The 17697-nt window shown below is 38.0% G+C and overlaps 1 protein-coding gene across 1 annotated transcript in view; it reads left to right on the forward strand.

Moving 5' to 3' along the window:
• The window catches only part of CEP85L (centrosomal protein 85 like), a 104987-nt gene that overhangs the window by 15139 nt on the left and 72151 nt on the right, over window positions 1–17697 (forward strand). The window contains exon 2 of the mRNA XM_066547085.1: window positions 686–847. Within this exon, the coding sequence (XP_066403182.1) occupies window positions 686–847 (162 nt within the window). The remainder of the gene's footprint in view (window positions 1–685; window positions 848–17697) is intronic.

The raw sequence follows: 17697 nt of genomic DNA on the forward strand, positions 1-17697 counted from the left end.
TTCTGGGATTGTACTCTGAGATAAATTTTCCCTTGAGGTTGGCTGTGAGAATATGTGGCCTACTTTAAAAACTCCTTGAACAGTGGAGCTAGTTGCTGCTCTGAATTGTACTTTAAAATGTAATATTTTAACAATTATTTCAATGAAAAAAAGTAACCAAAATGAAACAAACTACTAGATGAATATGTGTCTCACAAAGGCTGTTTATGTGCAGCTACATAAGGAATTACTTTAGGTATCAGTGTTGACGATTTTATTGCTGGCTTTATCACCTAGGTCATGTGGTTTATGCACAGCAGAAAAGGACTGTACCTCAGTGGCCAAATCTTCAACTGGTTTCTGTCCTAAAATTAATTAATTGCTGTGTATTTGAAAGCTTGCAATGCAAAATTCTGCTGTGATTTGAGGATCAGTTCTAGGATAGGAATCGTATGATAAATGTCTTGTTAAAGAGTACAAGAAAAGTTTAAAATAGTAAAAATATATATGTTAGAATTTTGGGGAAGCTTTCATCTAGCAAAAGGATTTTACTTAACAAAAAAAACCAAACCTCTAAGACGCATACACCCTCTGGCTCAAGTTTTATCTATGAAACATAGGATTCAGTTTTCATCTTGGCAGGTATTTTGTTCCTGATTTTTGTATTGTATCTCCAATGACAGACTTCTGGCTTTCTCTTTCATAGGCTCGGATTATTCCTCAGTGGGATGGTTACCTGGTACTGAATCCCTGTGGCAGTCCTCAACAATTTCATCAAGCAGTCAAAACAATCCTGTGAGAAGACACAGCATAGCTTCTGACAGCGGAGACACTGGGATTGGTACCTCCTGTTCTGACAGTGTGGAAGGTGAGTTAACACTGCTAAGTTCTGTATGTTTCCAAGAGAGAAACAATCCAAAACGTTTTAAAGATGTTTTTCACAAGCTAACTGTACTTTTGTAAAGCTGTTGAGCACACGCAGTTTTTTCCTTGCTGGAGCCAAGTAATTGTTTTGGTAAGGGTTGATTAATTTAGTTCTGCATGAGTTGCGTGCATTAACTTGCATCTCTGCCACAAAGGGGGTGCTTGTGTTACATGTTTTGATAATTGCAGTTGCAAGAAGTGCCAGATTTATACAGAGGAGTAATGTCCTGTACTACAGCACTTGATAAACAAGTGGGGAAAAAGCAGAAACTTTCGAGGGAGTTGATAAAAGGACAATGCTTTCTGGTATTCATTGTGTGTGTCACGTAGCGTGTGTCAGCAAAGAAAGTTTGCTCATCTTGCCATGAGGAAAGCGTGTTGGCTCTTCTCCACTGGTGGGAAGGAATTCACTTTTTATTGCATGGCACTTGACACATAGTTAACGATCTCTGAGAAGAATTAACAGTATCTAAAGATTGTCAAAACATAATTTGGATTAAATCATGATTAGTCAAAGGTGATTTTATCAGGGAGGGGTACAGCCTCTACAGTGGTAGTGTTTCCTTAACATTGTCACCCTCCCTATACAACCTGTCAACTGGAATTAAGCTGGAATGAGAGAGATGTAGTGAGACTTGAGGTTTTCTTCGTGCATTGACTTATTTCCCAGTAAGATTTTTGAGACAGATAATGAATGACAGCAGGATTGTGATATACTTTTCTCCAGCAGCTTTCTATGCCTGATAAATTTTGCAAAAGGGGTAGCTGGAATGAGGAAGAACAGGAAGAATTAGTAGAAATGAAGTAAGGAATGCTGAATCGGTGTAAGACAGAAGGCTCTGTGGAGGGCTGAGCATTCCTGAGGAGAGGTCCAAATGCCTCAGTTAAGTCTGTCAGGCCCCTTTTGCACATGAGAAAATCCTTTCCACCCTCTTTCTGTTGCATCTTTCAGCTCATAACTTGATTTCTGCTTCCTTTCATTTGTAAACAGTTGTTGGCTTTGGCAAAATAAATCTTTTGCTCGAATATTCAAGTTCTTGGGTGTAAAACTGAAATAATAAATGGTTATTAAAGCAAAAGTTTTTTGGTATTTTTTTTTCCCCAGAGATGTAGGGGGGATGAAGTACTCTCATGCTGTGTATTTATATATAGCTTTAATCACTCCCAGCCAAATGCTGCACAATAGTATTTTAAGATGCAGCATTTGAATTAAAACCATACCCTCCCCTCCCCCCTCTTGAGGGCTTCCCCATTTGAGGGGTGGGATGAAGGAGAGGAAATGAAACAGCAGCTCCTCATCAGATGTTCTGTTCTCCTCTGTAGGCAAAAGAATAATCTGTTCAGGGCTGGGTGGGGGGAGAATAAAATAAAGGGGGGAAAGGTTGCAAGGTTGCAACAACAGATAGTTCATGAGGTTTGTCTTTGGCAATGCTTTACAATGGTCAGTTCTCCTGCATCCTTTATGTTTCACATTTCCCACCACCTTGTTTGAAAAACTTTTAAGTAGCAGAAAAGAAAGTGTTAGAGAAAAAAGGAGGGAAATGTAATGGTGAAATGAAGATTAATGGGGGAATCATATGACAGGCCTTGAAATTGATTGTATATGTATATTTTTAGTGGAAGGGGTTGATGCCTATGATACCTAGCAGTCTGCATCTCTCAAGCTGCCCCCTGCACACACCACAAAAAGAAAAGAGTATCATTGTCATCTGTGGGACTGTCAGGCCAGGCTGGTAATTGCAGACTTGATGCTGGCCATCTGCTGTCAATGTGGTGCTGGGGAAGAAGCTCCTGGGGCTTTTTCAGAGGGGAATTTTTTTCACAAGTTGGCAGATTATTACAGGTTTTAACAATGCTCAGATAATGAATTGTTGCCTTGCTATTTCCTTTCTGTTACGCCCACTAAAAATAAGAAACTTAATTTGAGAATTAGCATTAACATCCCCTTTAATCCTGAAGGTTGCACCTGAGTTTGTTTGTACAGATATATATAGTTGCTAATAAATTCACTCATGCAGGGAATGGACTGCAGGTGCATTTAAAATATATTTGTAATGGGATTTTTTTATAACTTCTTAAATGTTCTTTCAAATTCATCTTCTACTCATACTTATTTCAGGAACATTCATTCTCTTTGAAAATGCAGGGTTTAAAAAAAAGACAAGTACCTCTTGTGTTTGGCTCAAACCTGTGTGATTTGGAGGAGAGATGGGTTTTGACAAAGATGGGAGAAAGAAACCTTTAATGTTAAACTGTATCCAGTTGATTGTATATTATGTTGTGCAAAGGTAGGAAAATTAGGAAATGAAATAGGCAATGGAGTTGAAATTGCATGATGTTGATGTGCACTGTGGGAGCTGAGGACAGAAATTTACAAACCTTAAATGTGGGGATGTTGAGGTTTGGGTAGATCTGACACTTTTGAGAGTGCTCTAAATTTAAAGATTAAAAGGCATTTTATATCTGTTTAAACTACAGTTATATCTGTTCAAACTACAGTTATTGTGTTTGGGGTTTTCTATTTGTTTCCTGTCAGTTTGTGGCCTTTTCTGGACTCACATGAGCTTTTGCACTTCATTTTTAACAACTGTTGGGATACCTGTGTATAACCATTCTTTCAGTAGCGCTTACAGAAGAAATACAAAGTTTATATTTTAAGTGTTTTTGAGACTGTTTTTATTTCGGTTACCTAATTAGAGAATCAGGGACTTGGCAGAAATTAAATGGTCTCTAAACCTCAGCAGAGCTTTTTCTTTTGTGCACATTCTGAGTTTTGCCTTTTAGAACAGAAGGGATAAGAACTAGATATTAATGTGGTGAGATACAGGGCCCATGATTCTTGCAGACCAGAACATTTTCCTTCATCAGATAAGCTTGTTGTGCTGTGGAAAGTCCCCAGATCTTTCTCCCTTATTGTTATATGCAATTCATTTAATTTAATTTAATATTTCTGGTTGCAAGCTAATAGTGTGAAAATTCATAGAATGTTGCTTTCCTGGAAGAAAGAGATTGGATGCAGAGAATCAGAGTTACTACTTTTTTAGGAGTTCTTCCAGTTTAACTTTAATAAACCCCTTTTTCTAATAACCTTCCAACAACTTCTCTGGAATGCTTAGCTGATAGAATAGGAACTTTTGATGTTATGAGACCCTGAGGTCTATACTGTCTATCATTTTTAAGGGAATATATTATCTTTTTAAGGATTTAAAAAAATCCTGATTACTTCAATTGAATTGTAGTTTTTCTTTATATGCCAAGGAACATGGAAAACCAGAATCAGTTACTTGGTTTTGCTCTTTCAAGCACTTTTTCTTCCAGCAGGTCCCAAGCATGGTATTCTAGTGCTTTATTTTTTTTTTTTTTTTATTAAGGAGAAAAAGAAAAGTTAATAGATATAACTATTCAATGTAGTGAAAGGCAGAAGTGAATTTCAGGAAACAAAATTTAATTATGAAGTATCTTGAGGGGGGTTTTCTTCTGCTGCTAAAGATAATGGGCTTGACAATGTGTAGGTGAAGCATGTAGATTGTGCTATGAGTTTGGTATCACAAAAGTGCAATAACACAAGGATCCTAGAGCTTGATTGCTGGCAATGCTCACTGTCTACTGTGTTCTGTGATTTTGGAAGATGATGGATTTTCAGAGAAGTTCCTGGTTTTAATTGAATTGAGGTTAATCTCTATGCCCTTGGATCCTGGCAAGTATTGGCATATGTTTGGTGAAGTAGCTTGATTATTTGGAGCGTAGAAAATAATCATGTTTGAGGCATTTCTCCTTGTTTCCTTCCTTTCTGCTTGCCAAGTCTCACATTATAAAGTGGTGTCCAGCCCTCTGTGAGTCAGAGTTATTGTGTTACTTGGATATTATCTACCCTGACAATCAGAAATGTGCACTGCACTTAAGCCTGTATTACTCTCTAGTCCTTCTAAGTGGTATTGCCATGGCTTGCTAGAATAAAGTGTCAGTATAACTGATGGGAGTATGAAGATTCATGCTCAGAGTTTGTCTGTTTATTTCTGGGGGGGTTTTAGGATTAAAAAAAAAAGGTTATTTCAGATTCTGGTAGCCTATTTCCAGGATTTAACGAATAGGAAAAAATTATGGTAATAATTTTCCACGAAAATAAGATGGAGAAATTGCTTCAAGTAACAGTGACATACTCTATGTGAACTTGTATACTCTGAATTTGAAACTGGCTTGAACTAAACTAAAGGCACTTACTAGTTTCATACATTCATGTTCTGCAGAGAGAAATAGCTGCTGCTTTAACCTCATACTTTGCCTTCTTTTGTGACAGTTTCTCCATAGGAACAAGCTCTCACAGTATGCTCAGTTTTCCTCACATAAAAAATACCAGCAGGACTTTTTTCTGGCTAGTGGGAGTGTTCTGCACAGTGAACTTGGTGCATTTTGCCTTCAGCTAACATTAGTAGTTGTTTCTCAGAAAAATGATTTCTGCTGTTCTAATTGGAAATAACTCAGTGAGGATAAGTTCTGCTTACTTAGAATTTAGTGGCATTCTCTTGGTTACCATGCAAAAAGTTATTTCTGTCATATGATGTATTTTGGAGCTATGTCACTGAGTTGTACCAGAATGTTTAAATGGTGAGATGGGGGAGGATCAGAAGGGCAAAAAAGTAGGAAAAAACCTCCTAAACTTCAGGTTTGAGAAAAAGACAGTTTAATAATGAAAGAAAAAGTGAGTGAACATTGTGATGTAAATGCACCACCAGGAGTCTGATGCCCAGCCAGTCTCTGAGCAACAAATACTTTGGAAGAAACCTGGCCCTCAGTTTCATTGCTGAGCATGACATTATATAGTATGGAATCTCTTTGGTATTTCAGGTCAGCTGTCCCAGCTGTGTCCTCTCCCAGCCTCTTGTGCACCCCTCACTGGGGTGGCAGAGGCCGTGGTGCTTCTCAGAAAAAGCAGAGACAGTGCTGTGCTCCCAAAACAAGCACCATAGGGGCTGCTGTGAAGGAAATTACCTCTCTCCCAGCTAAACTCTACAATTTCTGCTTCTTATCCAGGTCATTTGCATCATACTCAGGTGAAATATCAGGTAGATGTTTTTATGTCCTGTAATCTGTATTTTTGGAGTGTGGTGGGTATCTAGTATTCTGATGAGGAAAAACAAGGAGCATCATACAATTCTCTCACCTGTACTTAGGTTAATATCATGAGACCTGGACATGCCTGTCATTTTGCATCTCTGCTGGGGGATTTCAGGGAGGACTTTTCACTCGTCCTTGCTACTATAATGTCAAAGAAGACTCTCTGGCCTGTATTCAGCAGTTCTGTAGATCAGGATCTCATGAAGGGGAACAGGAGTCAGATCAGTTTCAGAAAAGCCACAGAGAGGAACAGTTGTGGCCTTAGACTATTTATCTGTGAATACTGGAAACATTCTGTAGCTAGTCAGTATTTAATGTACATATTCAAGTAGCCTTTGCAGCCTTTTATGAAGAAATCACAGGACTCATTTTTAATCCTTTCCACTACAGACAGAATAGTGCACTTAGTGATGGACTGGAGGCATTTGGGATATAGGCCACAAGTTCCTTGTAGCCAGAAAAAACCCATTGCCGCTGCCTGGAGTTCTAGCCTAGGGCTTCACAGAGCAGATTATTTGTATCCCCCATAGAAAAGTTTGTAAATCTCTGGTTTTTAACAGTTTGACAAGACTATCCATTTCTGGAGGGCTTATACTTTGCTCTTTCTTAGTTTTTTTTTCAGCAAACCTCTTTCTACTATAATGTATGCACAGATTAAGCTTATTTCTTAGTGCAAAGTCCAGTTAATGTATTTAATGTCATCCTTTGTTTTAGCCGTGATTTCAGTGTGCTGATAATAAGTAATTTCTGTAAAAGTTCCCTTTGAAGTTCAACATAAAAGCTCACTGTTACAGAAAACCTTTTTCAGGGCCTTGCTTGTCTTTCTGTGATAAGTCAGATGGAGTTTTGACATCAGTTTTGGCAGCATAAAAGCAGCAGTGAGGAAGAACAATGTGCAGAGACCACTTGTGCATGAAGCATGGTTACTCCATCTCACTTCCTGAATCTCTGACTTTCTTCACGTTGAGGGAGTTAGAGGTCTGTAACAGGAAGTGAGAAATACTCAGCAAATCACAAGTTTCATCAGTTAGCCCAGGTTTGGGGTAGAATGAAAATCTGAACAGTGGGGACTGGTAATGGAGGGGGCAGGGGGTAAAGCCTCAAGAATGCTTGCCTGTCTGCTCATGGGGCATTTGTTTGCAGTAACCTCGCTTGAGTAGTAGTTGTTAACAGCTGCCCAGTTTTTTTCAGGCAGAATATGAGCAAGTTTGTTGCTTTTGATGTGTTAAATTCCTTTGAGAACTGTGATCAGCTTCTTTTAAAAGCAATTACTATTACTATAAACTAAAACAGTGCTTTTTTTCTTTTCCTTTTTACCATCTTAAATGCTTCTTACCCCATCAAACTTAGAAAGAAAGCTGGTATGGGTTTTTCCCAATGCAAAACATGGTGAAAGAAATCTCTTGAGGTTTTTTTCTTCCCCTTAGAGGGCTGACAGATAAGGTTTTGCTATGACAATGACTGTGTTTGTGTCAGCAGCAGGCATGAAAGTCAGCATTGTAGAAGTGTTGTGTGCTTCCCAGAGGTCACTTCTTTGCTCCTGGAACATGTTCTAGTATAGTTGTCCTGTACATTATGTTAAAAAGATTATGCCTTATTCGGCTTATATAAGTAAATACAACTTATGCAACAAACAGCTTTGTAGTGAATACTTAAGCTTTGTCTGCAGAAAAGCACTTCTGAAGCATCCCAAGCAGGAAATGTTGGTTGTATACATCTAAACAGTATGTTTTGTGTATGGGCATATTGTTTTTAAAATGTCTGTTAAGTAGCAAGATCAGAAAAAAACCAGAAGGCAACTTAGGTGTTTGTGTAGGAATAAAATGAAGTCTGTCCTTAGAGGCAGAAAGACGATTGGCAGGAAAAAAGGCAGTGTTCAGTTCCCTCTAATGGCTCTGACACCAGTCCTCTTTACAGCTTTCTCTAAGTTTTTTGTAATAACAATGAAAACCGGAAAATATACTGGAGTAACCTTTCTAATTTTATGTCAGTTTCTTCTTGGTCAGTTTCCAGAATTCCTGTGATGTTCAGGAATTGCACCCTCTTCTGTTCCCTGTTCTCTGTGCTACTGTTCTTCCCAGGGCTCAATCCTTGAAATAGAAAAAGTGGTAACAATGAAATACTTGGAAGGAATTAGTTACATTTACGAATGACATAAACATGAATTAGCATCTCCCTCCATGTTAACTGTTATTATATTACAATTTATGCCTTGTTCCTCAATATGAGTGGATTTTTTTTAAACTCTTACTGCATTGAGTAGAAAGTTTATAAGGATGTTGCTAACAAATTGAATGGGTTACAGAGATTCCTGTTTAGTTTTTTTTTTCCTATGAGCTTAGTGTCCCAGAAGAAATGGCATCCCAATTTTGAGATCACAACATAATGCCTTTGATAGTATGGCCCTGAAAAAGGGATGGAAGTGTAAAAAAATTTGCTCTCATCTTGCCAGATAATAATACAAGTAGGACATGGCAGTCATCTCTTAAATAAATGACGCACCTGGTCCTGAATGCCAGTGTCATATTCTACCTGGTTGTAGGTTGGCTCCTTGCAACTCAACTGGTTTTGATAATTTAAATGCCACTGCCTACCTCATATGAAAATAGGAAGGAAATAGTTGTTCAGATATTTTAATGCAAAATTAATAAGGATTTTAGCCTCCTTGAGAAACAATTAGCATATTTTCATGCTATTGAATTGTAGAAATATGGTTTGGAGAAGACTGTAGGAGACCTCTGTTTCAAGCCCTATACTCAGAGCAGGATCATCACCAAAATAGACCAGGTCAACCCTGACTTTGTCTTTCTGATTCTTGCAAACCTTCCCAGGTACCTCAAAATCTTTGAATAACCTTGGACCAGTGCTATAAGATGTCCTTGTGAAGAATTTTTCCCTGATGTACAGCCAGAACCTACCAAGCCATAGTTTTTCTGTTGTTGACCATTATTTTTGTCTGCTGCTACCAGGAATAGTGTGTCAAATAAAGTTAACTAATTTAACTACCTGACATTAATGTATTTTTTGAGGAGTGGGGGAAGGTGTGAGAGTGGGTTGTTATTGTTTTCTTTTTTTTTTTTTTTTTTTATGGTCAAAACTGTGTACCAGTTCATGTTATCTCCTGTTTGATTTTAGCAAGTCTAAAGACTATAAACTAGAGTTTAAATACATGTATATATTTTTGATACATCTTGCGTTGAATGTGTCCCTGTGTTTGGGCTGCTATTTTTAAGCATACAGGATGATTCTAGTCTTAATGTTGGTCTATGAATCAGAAGACTGTATTATGGGCATTTTTCTTAAGTTGTATAACTATCATAAGCTCTTAGTGGCACATCCTTTTCCATCAGGGATTAGTCTGTCCCTGTCAAAGGCTAAAAATACTTTGTATTTTCAAAAATAGAACTGTCTTTCTTGGTTGACTTAAACAATGGCATTAATTGTATGAAGTGGCAGGAGGTTTTCAGTTTTCCTGTTTGTAAGTTTTATTCTGTAGGAGTACCTAGAGATTCAGGACAGGATTATAGTTTATTGTTCTATTTTACATAAAAATTCTAAAGAAGGAGACACTTTTTAACTGGGTGAGAGGTGTTTCTGCTGTAAGCTTTTCTTTAGAGAGGTGGTATGGTTAAAAGTACTTCTTTCTTTCTCATTGCATCAGCCATCTGCATGCAGTCATACTTTGCTGTTGAGAGTGATGGCAAGGTTTAAATTCTAATTAGCTCAGCTAGAAAACTGAACTAAAAATATGTTCAGAGTGATAGAAAGGGAATTGGATTCACTAGGGCATCCATAATGGGGTTGTGTTCTCTTCATGTGTTAGAGAAATCTTCGTAGACAAAAGAAGTTTAGTTGAAAAAATTATAGACTAATGAGAATTCAAATGAGATGTGCAGAATTCTTGTTTTTTACTATTATGCCCTATTTAGACTAGGAGAAAAAATGCTCATGATAAAAAAAAATCTCATGTGAAGAAAACACACTTCAGAGAGGTTGGAACAAGATCATCTTTGCCCTTTCAGCTGAAGACATTCTCTGATTCTATGAAAACAAGTGTAATTTCTTGTGGTGGTTGCTTGGATATCTGTTGTCTAATAGAGCTTCACAAAGGTTCTGAGTGAAGTGAGTCATGGCTTCTGTAAAACTGAAGCGTGCTCTCCCTGGGACATGTCTGAAGGGGATCCTAGGTTGCTTTGTCTCTCCTCAGTTCATGTCAATGTCCCCCAGTTTGGTATTCCTTTTCAGATCTCGTTATTCCCCATCTCCTCTCCCCTAGTGGAGTTCAGGAAGACGAAGGGGAAAACGAATCTGTCTTCAAGCAGCCCACAGGGTAGAAATGCTTTCCACATTGGTCTTTACATGTAATCTTTGTCACCTTGATCAGGAATTCAGGTGATCTTACTAGTTGATGCTGAGGAGACTATGACAGAGGACTTCAGTACAGGAGACCCATATGGGTTAGTTTTATGTACACAACTGCTCCAGTTTGTTGGTTTTCTATTTTTTCAATGTCAGTCCCAAAAAAAAAAAAAAAAGTACCAAAAGGTTGTTCTGGCCAAATTCCTGCTTTAAAATCTGTGATTTTTTGCTGTTCCAAATGGCTCCATTCTTGTAACACTTGGGTCTTCACTTAAAAAGAACAGTATGTTATGTAAATAAAAGAAGGAACAGTGCATGATTTATACTGGTAGTGTTTCAGCTTTTGGAATATCTTTATGAGATGGTGCAGTAGTACTTTCTTCCTTCTGTTCCTGCTGATTTTTTTATTTTCCTTTGTGAAATAAGATCTGGGATAGTTGTGTTGTTTTTCTACATGTTAAGAATGACATCAATAAGTGATGTAACCAGACTCTCGTGGAATACAAACAAGCAGTCTATATGTAGACATGATGAGTGAACAACAAAAATTGAAGGTTTTGTGTTTACCCATGAGTAGAATTTGATTTTTTAATGAAAATTAACATTTATTTAATCCTTAATGGAAATGGTAATGCATTATTTTGAAGGAGGTGAAGAATGTGAAAAATTCAGAATCTCTTAATTATATACTTCTGAAGTTTTGGAATTAAATGGGAATTCAAAAGTAGGTGGGAATATTATGACTATATATAGAGTATTTACTTTAGTTAGTTCTGGCAGGTAGCATAGTCTAGTAGAATTAATAAAACATGTGACTTATGGCCAAAAGTTCATGTTTATGTGGTTCTGGGAGTATGGAGTACTCCCATAAGAGTAGTATACCTCTAATTTACTGTAAAAGTTAAAGAACATTAATTAGACTGATGCTTACATGAGTGGCTGTTATTCCAGCTGTTGAGAAGTGTGGGACTTGGAGCTGGATATGCTTGGTGGAGTTCTGTGTTTCAGAAGTCTGATACCAGACTTGAAGCATGAATTCTATTCTTTTTTTTTTTTTTTTTTTTTTTTTTCTGGTATCTTCTGAAGCTTACTGGTTTGAAAGGCTGGTTAAATCAGTTTATTTCATTACATGTGCTTATATAAACAGATTTATTAATATGCTTTATATGAGAGTTTCTGTTTGCATATATATATAGATAACAGTAACCATGCTTGCTTTTCCAACATCATTAATGTTTTTGGCTTATAATTACTAAAGATATAAATGGAAATGTTAAAATAAAGTGCATTACAAAAAGGGTAAATAAAGATATTTGGAGGTTCTGTTAAGAAGCCATTTTCCCATTCAGTGTTTATAATAGTTATTGATACAGTTATTTCTGCTGCTTCATTATTTCAGTATTGTAATCGTCTCTAATTTGCCTATAAGTGTTAGCCCAAGATGCAAAAGGGAATTAAGCAGTGTGTGATTATAAAAATACTCTGTGCAAGGTGAAGCCTGCCAGTTTTGATTATCAAAAATCATTTGTGTTGACCTCTCTTCTGAAGCTGAAGTGCATCAATAACCTTACACCACTTGAGCAGGGATGTGAAGATCTGTGTGTAGCTTCTAAAATTGCTACCCTTTGCAGAGTTTCAGATTTCATCCTGGTCGCTGGGATGTGGGCTGAATGCCATTACAGTTTGCTATGTTAGGGATTTACTGGTGCTGTTGGGTAACTGATGAGTGCTGTGGATACCGCATTGCGCAAAATTACTGTCTTGCTTTTCTCTGGGGTGGAAGATGACTTCAGTTATTAACATAATTAGACAGATTTAATTTTTGAATTTTTTTTATAATTTAAATGCTTTCTGTAAGTATGCAATTCAGACTTACTTAGCTAGTGGTTATGGAACTGACTTTATTTGAGAGCCAGAGATCAGGTCTCAGGTCTATCACACCAACTTTTATGATAGACTTTGATCCCTGCTTGTTCTGATAAAAAAATTAGATCTGAAATGGAGTCTACCTTTTGAAAAGAATTCTCTAATTTCTGGAACATGCCGTGCTTCCCCACCTTAACTGAGGCATTTCTTAACAGGTTGGAGAGCAGAGAAGAAACAGTTTTGTTTTGTTTTCTTTGTGGGGATCAGAGCACTGCTAATGTGCTTGGATGCCATAGTGATAAGTACTATAAATATCCAAATGTATGAGCCAACAACTGGAAATAAATCTGTAAACACTAAATTCTTTCCATTATCAAAGGCAGCAATTGAAACATTTTCTGCTCTCCCACCTCTTGTTCTGTACTTTTAATTGTGCACATCACAGAAGACAAAAAGGGCATAAAAACTCTGTCTTCAAGTATTCCTGGGGAGCAGAGAGAAGTGATCACTAAACCCACTGAAGGAAAACGTAATTCAGATTGTTTGTGTGCAAGCTTGTTAGTTGTCTGTAAACCATGAACCACTCTTCTATTTAAATAAAGTCTAAAACTGGGTAGTAGTACAGGTAGTAGCTCTTAAAATAGCTGCAGTTTTTATGTCATGTGAAATGCTGTGTGTAAGCATGATGGGCTGTGTTCAGTAGTGCTGGAGATTCCATGGGTACTCAAGGAGGCGTGTTGGCAGTGAACCAGCATCCCCATTCAGGTGCTAGGTAAACCTTGCTGTTGGGAATTGAGATGCCAGATTGATTTCTAAAATTAGGGTGATCAAATCCCAAACTGCACCAAGGAAGGACTTCTTTTTTTGTGTGTGTGTGTATAACGTCTTTTTGTTTTGAATGCTTTAGCATGTTTTATTTTAAATGATTACAGAAATCATCTCAAATATGCAAATTGTAGTTGGGTTAGAGTTTTGTTTTCTACTGTAGATCAAGTCTTTTAATCTGGGGCTGCTGATATAATTTGTAGCAAGTGTGTTTCATTCCAGGGAGGATGAATTCAATGGACCAAATGGTGCCTGACATATATACGATTTGGCAAAGGAACTTCTGTTCTTTCAGGATGAGAAACATTCTGTTAAAGCATTTCTCATAATTAATTACTTATATTTTCTTGCTTTTATGATTTAGTTGAATTTATTGCTTTCATTTAATTAGTGTGCTAATCATAAAATTTTCCAAGTCATTGTAATGTCAGGGCACTAAGCTCTTTTGGCATAGGAAATAGGGGGAAAAACAACTTTAGAAATTGATTTGCCAGTAAAAGAATATGGCAGCTCCAAACTGCTGGTAATTTTTTAAAAAATTATTTTAGAAATTATTTACAAGGCTAAATCTCTTCAGTAGGAAAAGCTGTGATGAAAGACTCTACTGGTCATTACGTGTTTTTCTCGTGATTCACTATCAGTTTATTTAAGCATTAGTTGTAATTAAAATCAGATCTTTCAGTCAGTCTTGTCAACCAGTACAAATGACCTTTAGTTTTCGGGATACTTCTAAAAAATGTGACATACAGATTCATTTTAATAGTATAGAACTGTCTTTATGTTACAGACAGACTACTTGCAGTGAAAACACACTCTTAAGAATTAGTGCATGCATGAAGTTTGGGTTTGTTTTTCCTCCAGTCTTTAAAATGATACTTCATGGCTTCTTTGTGGATGGACATATAAGGAAGTAATAGTTCCCTTCTGGGGTGGTGGCTTGTTTTTTAAAGTACAGAAATCCTCCTAAGAGTGTGAGATTTGAGCGTTAATCCTCAGAATTAACGCTCCTAATTTCACCTTTGTAGCATTTACTTTTGCTCATACTGACCTCCAAAAAACACCCAAAATTAAGTTCTCAGGGTATATGAAGGTTGGAGATCCTGGAGGAAAAGTTGTTTATGGGCAGTACAGAACTGTGAATCCCTCTCCTTTGTTTTGTGCTGTAGGTAAATTCTGTATTAGAATTGGAACAACTCTCTGTTACTAGTAGTCTTAGTACCATGGCTCCACAGGTGTGCCTGAAAAATAGACTGTTAAAAGCTGGAGTCAAAACAGTGAAAGCCAAATGGTGCACGAAAGCAAAGGGTTTTCCACATCTGTTTATTATATTGTAATCAGTTTTGTGGAATGGAATGCAGAAACTCTTCCATATCTTCTTGTTGCCACTATTGCTTTAAGAAATGGTTCTGTTAGTAAGGGAAATCTTGCTTTAAGAAAAAGCTGGGAGTTCCAGGTAGATCTTACACTCCTTTCCCCTAAGTTTATTATTACTTTGTTTTGCTTGAATTTGTGAAATTTAAAAAGGTAACCAGGGTAGCCACTACCACTCAGTGTAAAGGGCAGTGGAAGGAAGCAGGTAAAGTTTATAAGTGACATGAGTCTAATTGTTCTAAGAGTTTGTCTCCTGTTCTTCATTTGGAAAATACAGATAATGATACTTAATTTTTGAAGTATGAGATGTGGCTTCTTCTGTAGGATATAGAGCTGTGCTACAATCCAATTTAAAGTTAATCCTCTGTGACCTGAGCTGAGTTCCAGATGGTGACCTACATGTGGAGTAGGCTGTTAATTTGTTATCAAAGCCCTGATGTGTCTAAGAAACTTTAAGGGAAGGTGGGATTAGTGTACGGTAAATGATGGGTAGAGTAGGAAAGCTAGGAATATAAAGGTTAGAAAATAGAATGCTAAAGCTACTTCTGTAACAGTGTATTTTACTTCTTTCTGTTTTTACTTTACAGGGTTTTAGTAACATTTTTTCTTTTTTTTTTCCCTCCAGTTTCTTATTTAAATTTTCCAAATTTCTTATTGTGGTTTTCCCCAAATCTTAGTAAGTAATTAAGTAGACTGCTGGGTCTGCAAGAGACCTACTCCAGTTGAATATTAGCTACTCTTAACATATTACCATCTCTTTTACCATTTGGGGATCAGCATCAAGGAGAGAGACTTCCCCAGTGAGTTAAGTTACTCTGGAAGCACCTGTTGAACTTTTGGGGTTGCTGGGGATGGCTTCTGGCCCTTAGAAGGGATTCCTGCTTGATATAGGCATTCCCAAAGTGTATTAAGTAAACGGCTTGTGGCCCATGAAGTGCTTCCAAGAGGTGCAGAGCAGCAGCAGTGCTGGAGCAAGGCAGGCTGGCTGTGCTTGGTGACCTGGGCTGACCTTGGTCTGCAGCAGGAGGAAGGAGTCAGGCAGGGACAGTACTGCTGTGAAGCAGGGAGAGGCAGCAAGCCTCTCCTCCTGCCTCACTGCACCCATGGCAGCCTCACTGCTGGGGCTGCTCACAGCACCTGCTTCTGCCTGTTAAAGGATTTATTTTTCCATCCGAGTAATGTACGTGTTGATTGTACAGAAGTCTCTGTGATACTTGGAAGAGTTACCAATTAAAGGGCTGTCAGATATTGAAACAGGCTGCCCAGGGAAGTGGTTGAGTCACCATCCCTGGAGGTTTTCAAAAGATAACATGTAGATATAGTGCTTGAGGCCATGGTTTTACTGTGGGACTTGCTAGCTCTGGGTTAATAGTTGGACGTAATGCTCTTGAAGGTCTTTTCCAACCTAAATGATTCTGTTCTATGATTAGGAGTTCGGGCTGGGGCTCCCGAAGTGAGACTACAGAGGTAAACTAGGAGGATGACTACTGTGCAAAGCTCAGCTGAGAGAGATCAGTGGAGGAAATGAAGCTGAAGTGTGAGATTGGGAGAAAAAATGAAGGTGTCTTCTCTCTTCCCCACTTGTGTGGCCTGGCATAAAACTGAAGGGTGCTGGTCCTGTTTAGAGCTATTCCTGGTGGGCTGGAACCAAGAGTTCCACTGCTCTGTGGTGAGGATAACAGGTACCAGTTGACTCTAAATATTTTAATATTTAATAATTTTTTAATTATTTCAATACAAAGACTTAGTAGAAAGAGGGGTTAAACTGTCATTAGTGGATAATTTTCTCAAAAACATAGCCAGAAACTCCAGTCTCCTTGAAAGTGGGATTTAACCTTCTAACTCGACATTGAATTGAGGGCTCTGTTTCTACCTGTAGTTATGAAGAAAATATGGGTCAGCCACAGAGTTTTAACTCTCTGCAGTGATAGTGCTCTCTGGGAGCCCTCAGGTTTTGCTCTGGTCCCTTGTTTTAGAGGGTGTCTCTTAACTCTCCTCACGTGAGTTTGTCTTCACTTGCACATCCTTTGCCCTTCATGTCTTAGGTGAGGTAGTTTTGCTGCTGAAAGGTATCAAGCTAATCTGAGAATGTTGTGGGAGATGGTATCAGAGCCAAGTTTGAGAGTTGGGATGATACAAGTAAGTGGCCTGTGGAGACTGAGAACACACAGCTTGCATCTGTCTTGGTATAGGAAAGGTTAGGTATGTACCTGGTACTGGGTGTTCTCTTGCAGAGAACAAAAATACCTAGGATTATCCCCCTCTGGAGGGCAGGGGTGGATTTCTGTTCTGATGGGCTAAGGTACTCTAGTTTTTTTGAGTCATCCCTAGCGAGGGATGAAAAAATAATGCCAGCAAGAGGGGGCTGTTGAAGTAGATGGTATTTGTGGCATGGATATCTTGCAGATACAGAAAGGAAGGAGAACAGATATAGTGTGGCATCCACAGTATTTTTTCCCCTTTAGCCATTACTTTTAAAGCAGGTCCTAGGGGGATATTTGATTTCTTTACGTCTTCACTGTTAAGTGCTTGTTGTCGGAAAATGGAATTGGAAGCTGTAGATGGCCTTCATAAAAGGGCAAATGCAAGTTAAGATCTAGACTTCTAAAAATGAGACAGCTAACTACAAAAGAAACTCCCCGTGGCAGTATAGGTTTTCACTCATGCTTCTCTTTCAGTGAAATCAAGTTGCCTGTTTACGTGACTGCTCTTCTGGAATATTGCTTTATCCTCTTATCTGGGGGGGTGAAAATAGAACCCGTTAATCTAAAAATTGTTCTACTTAGTTATATAACTGTTTCTTAAAAATAGCTCTTAGATGGCTGGAGAAGATAGATGCTGGGGGATTCAAATTTCGCTTGGTTTGTGCTCTTTTGCATGGAGCATCCACATTGCATGCATAATATTTTTTTACTGTTTTTTGGTGGCCAGCTGCATGCAACTCACGTGCTCACACAGCAGCCAGTGAACATCCTGTAGCACAGCTCTCTCTCAGGTACTATACATGTATGGCAGCAAAATAGCACCAAAGCTGAAGCTGAGTGCAGAGAGGCACATCAAGAGAACACACTGAGAATGAGATGTTTCTTTGTGTGTGTGTCACTGCTGGGAAAGTTTAGCTTTTTGAAACTGATTGCTCAGAGCATCCTTTATTCTGTTGTTTTTCTAGAAATTGCTATTGTATTTGACAGTGGATTTGTGATATCCTTGGTTGAAGAGGCAAAGTGCATAAATCAAAAGTTTTATTGTACCTTGGTA

The sequence above is a fragment of the Molothrus aeneus genome, chromosome 3, assembly GCF_037042795.1.
Source record: "Molothrus aeneus isolate 106 chromosome 3, BPBGC_Maene_1.0, whole genome shotgun sequence".
NCBI lineage: Eukaryota > Metazoa > Chordata > Aves > Passeriformes > Icteridae > Molothrus > Molothrus aeneus.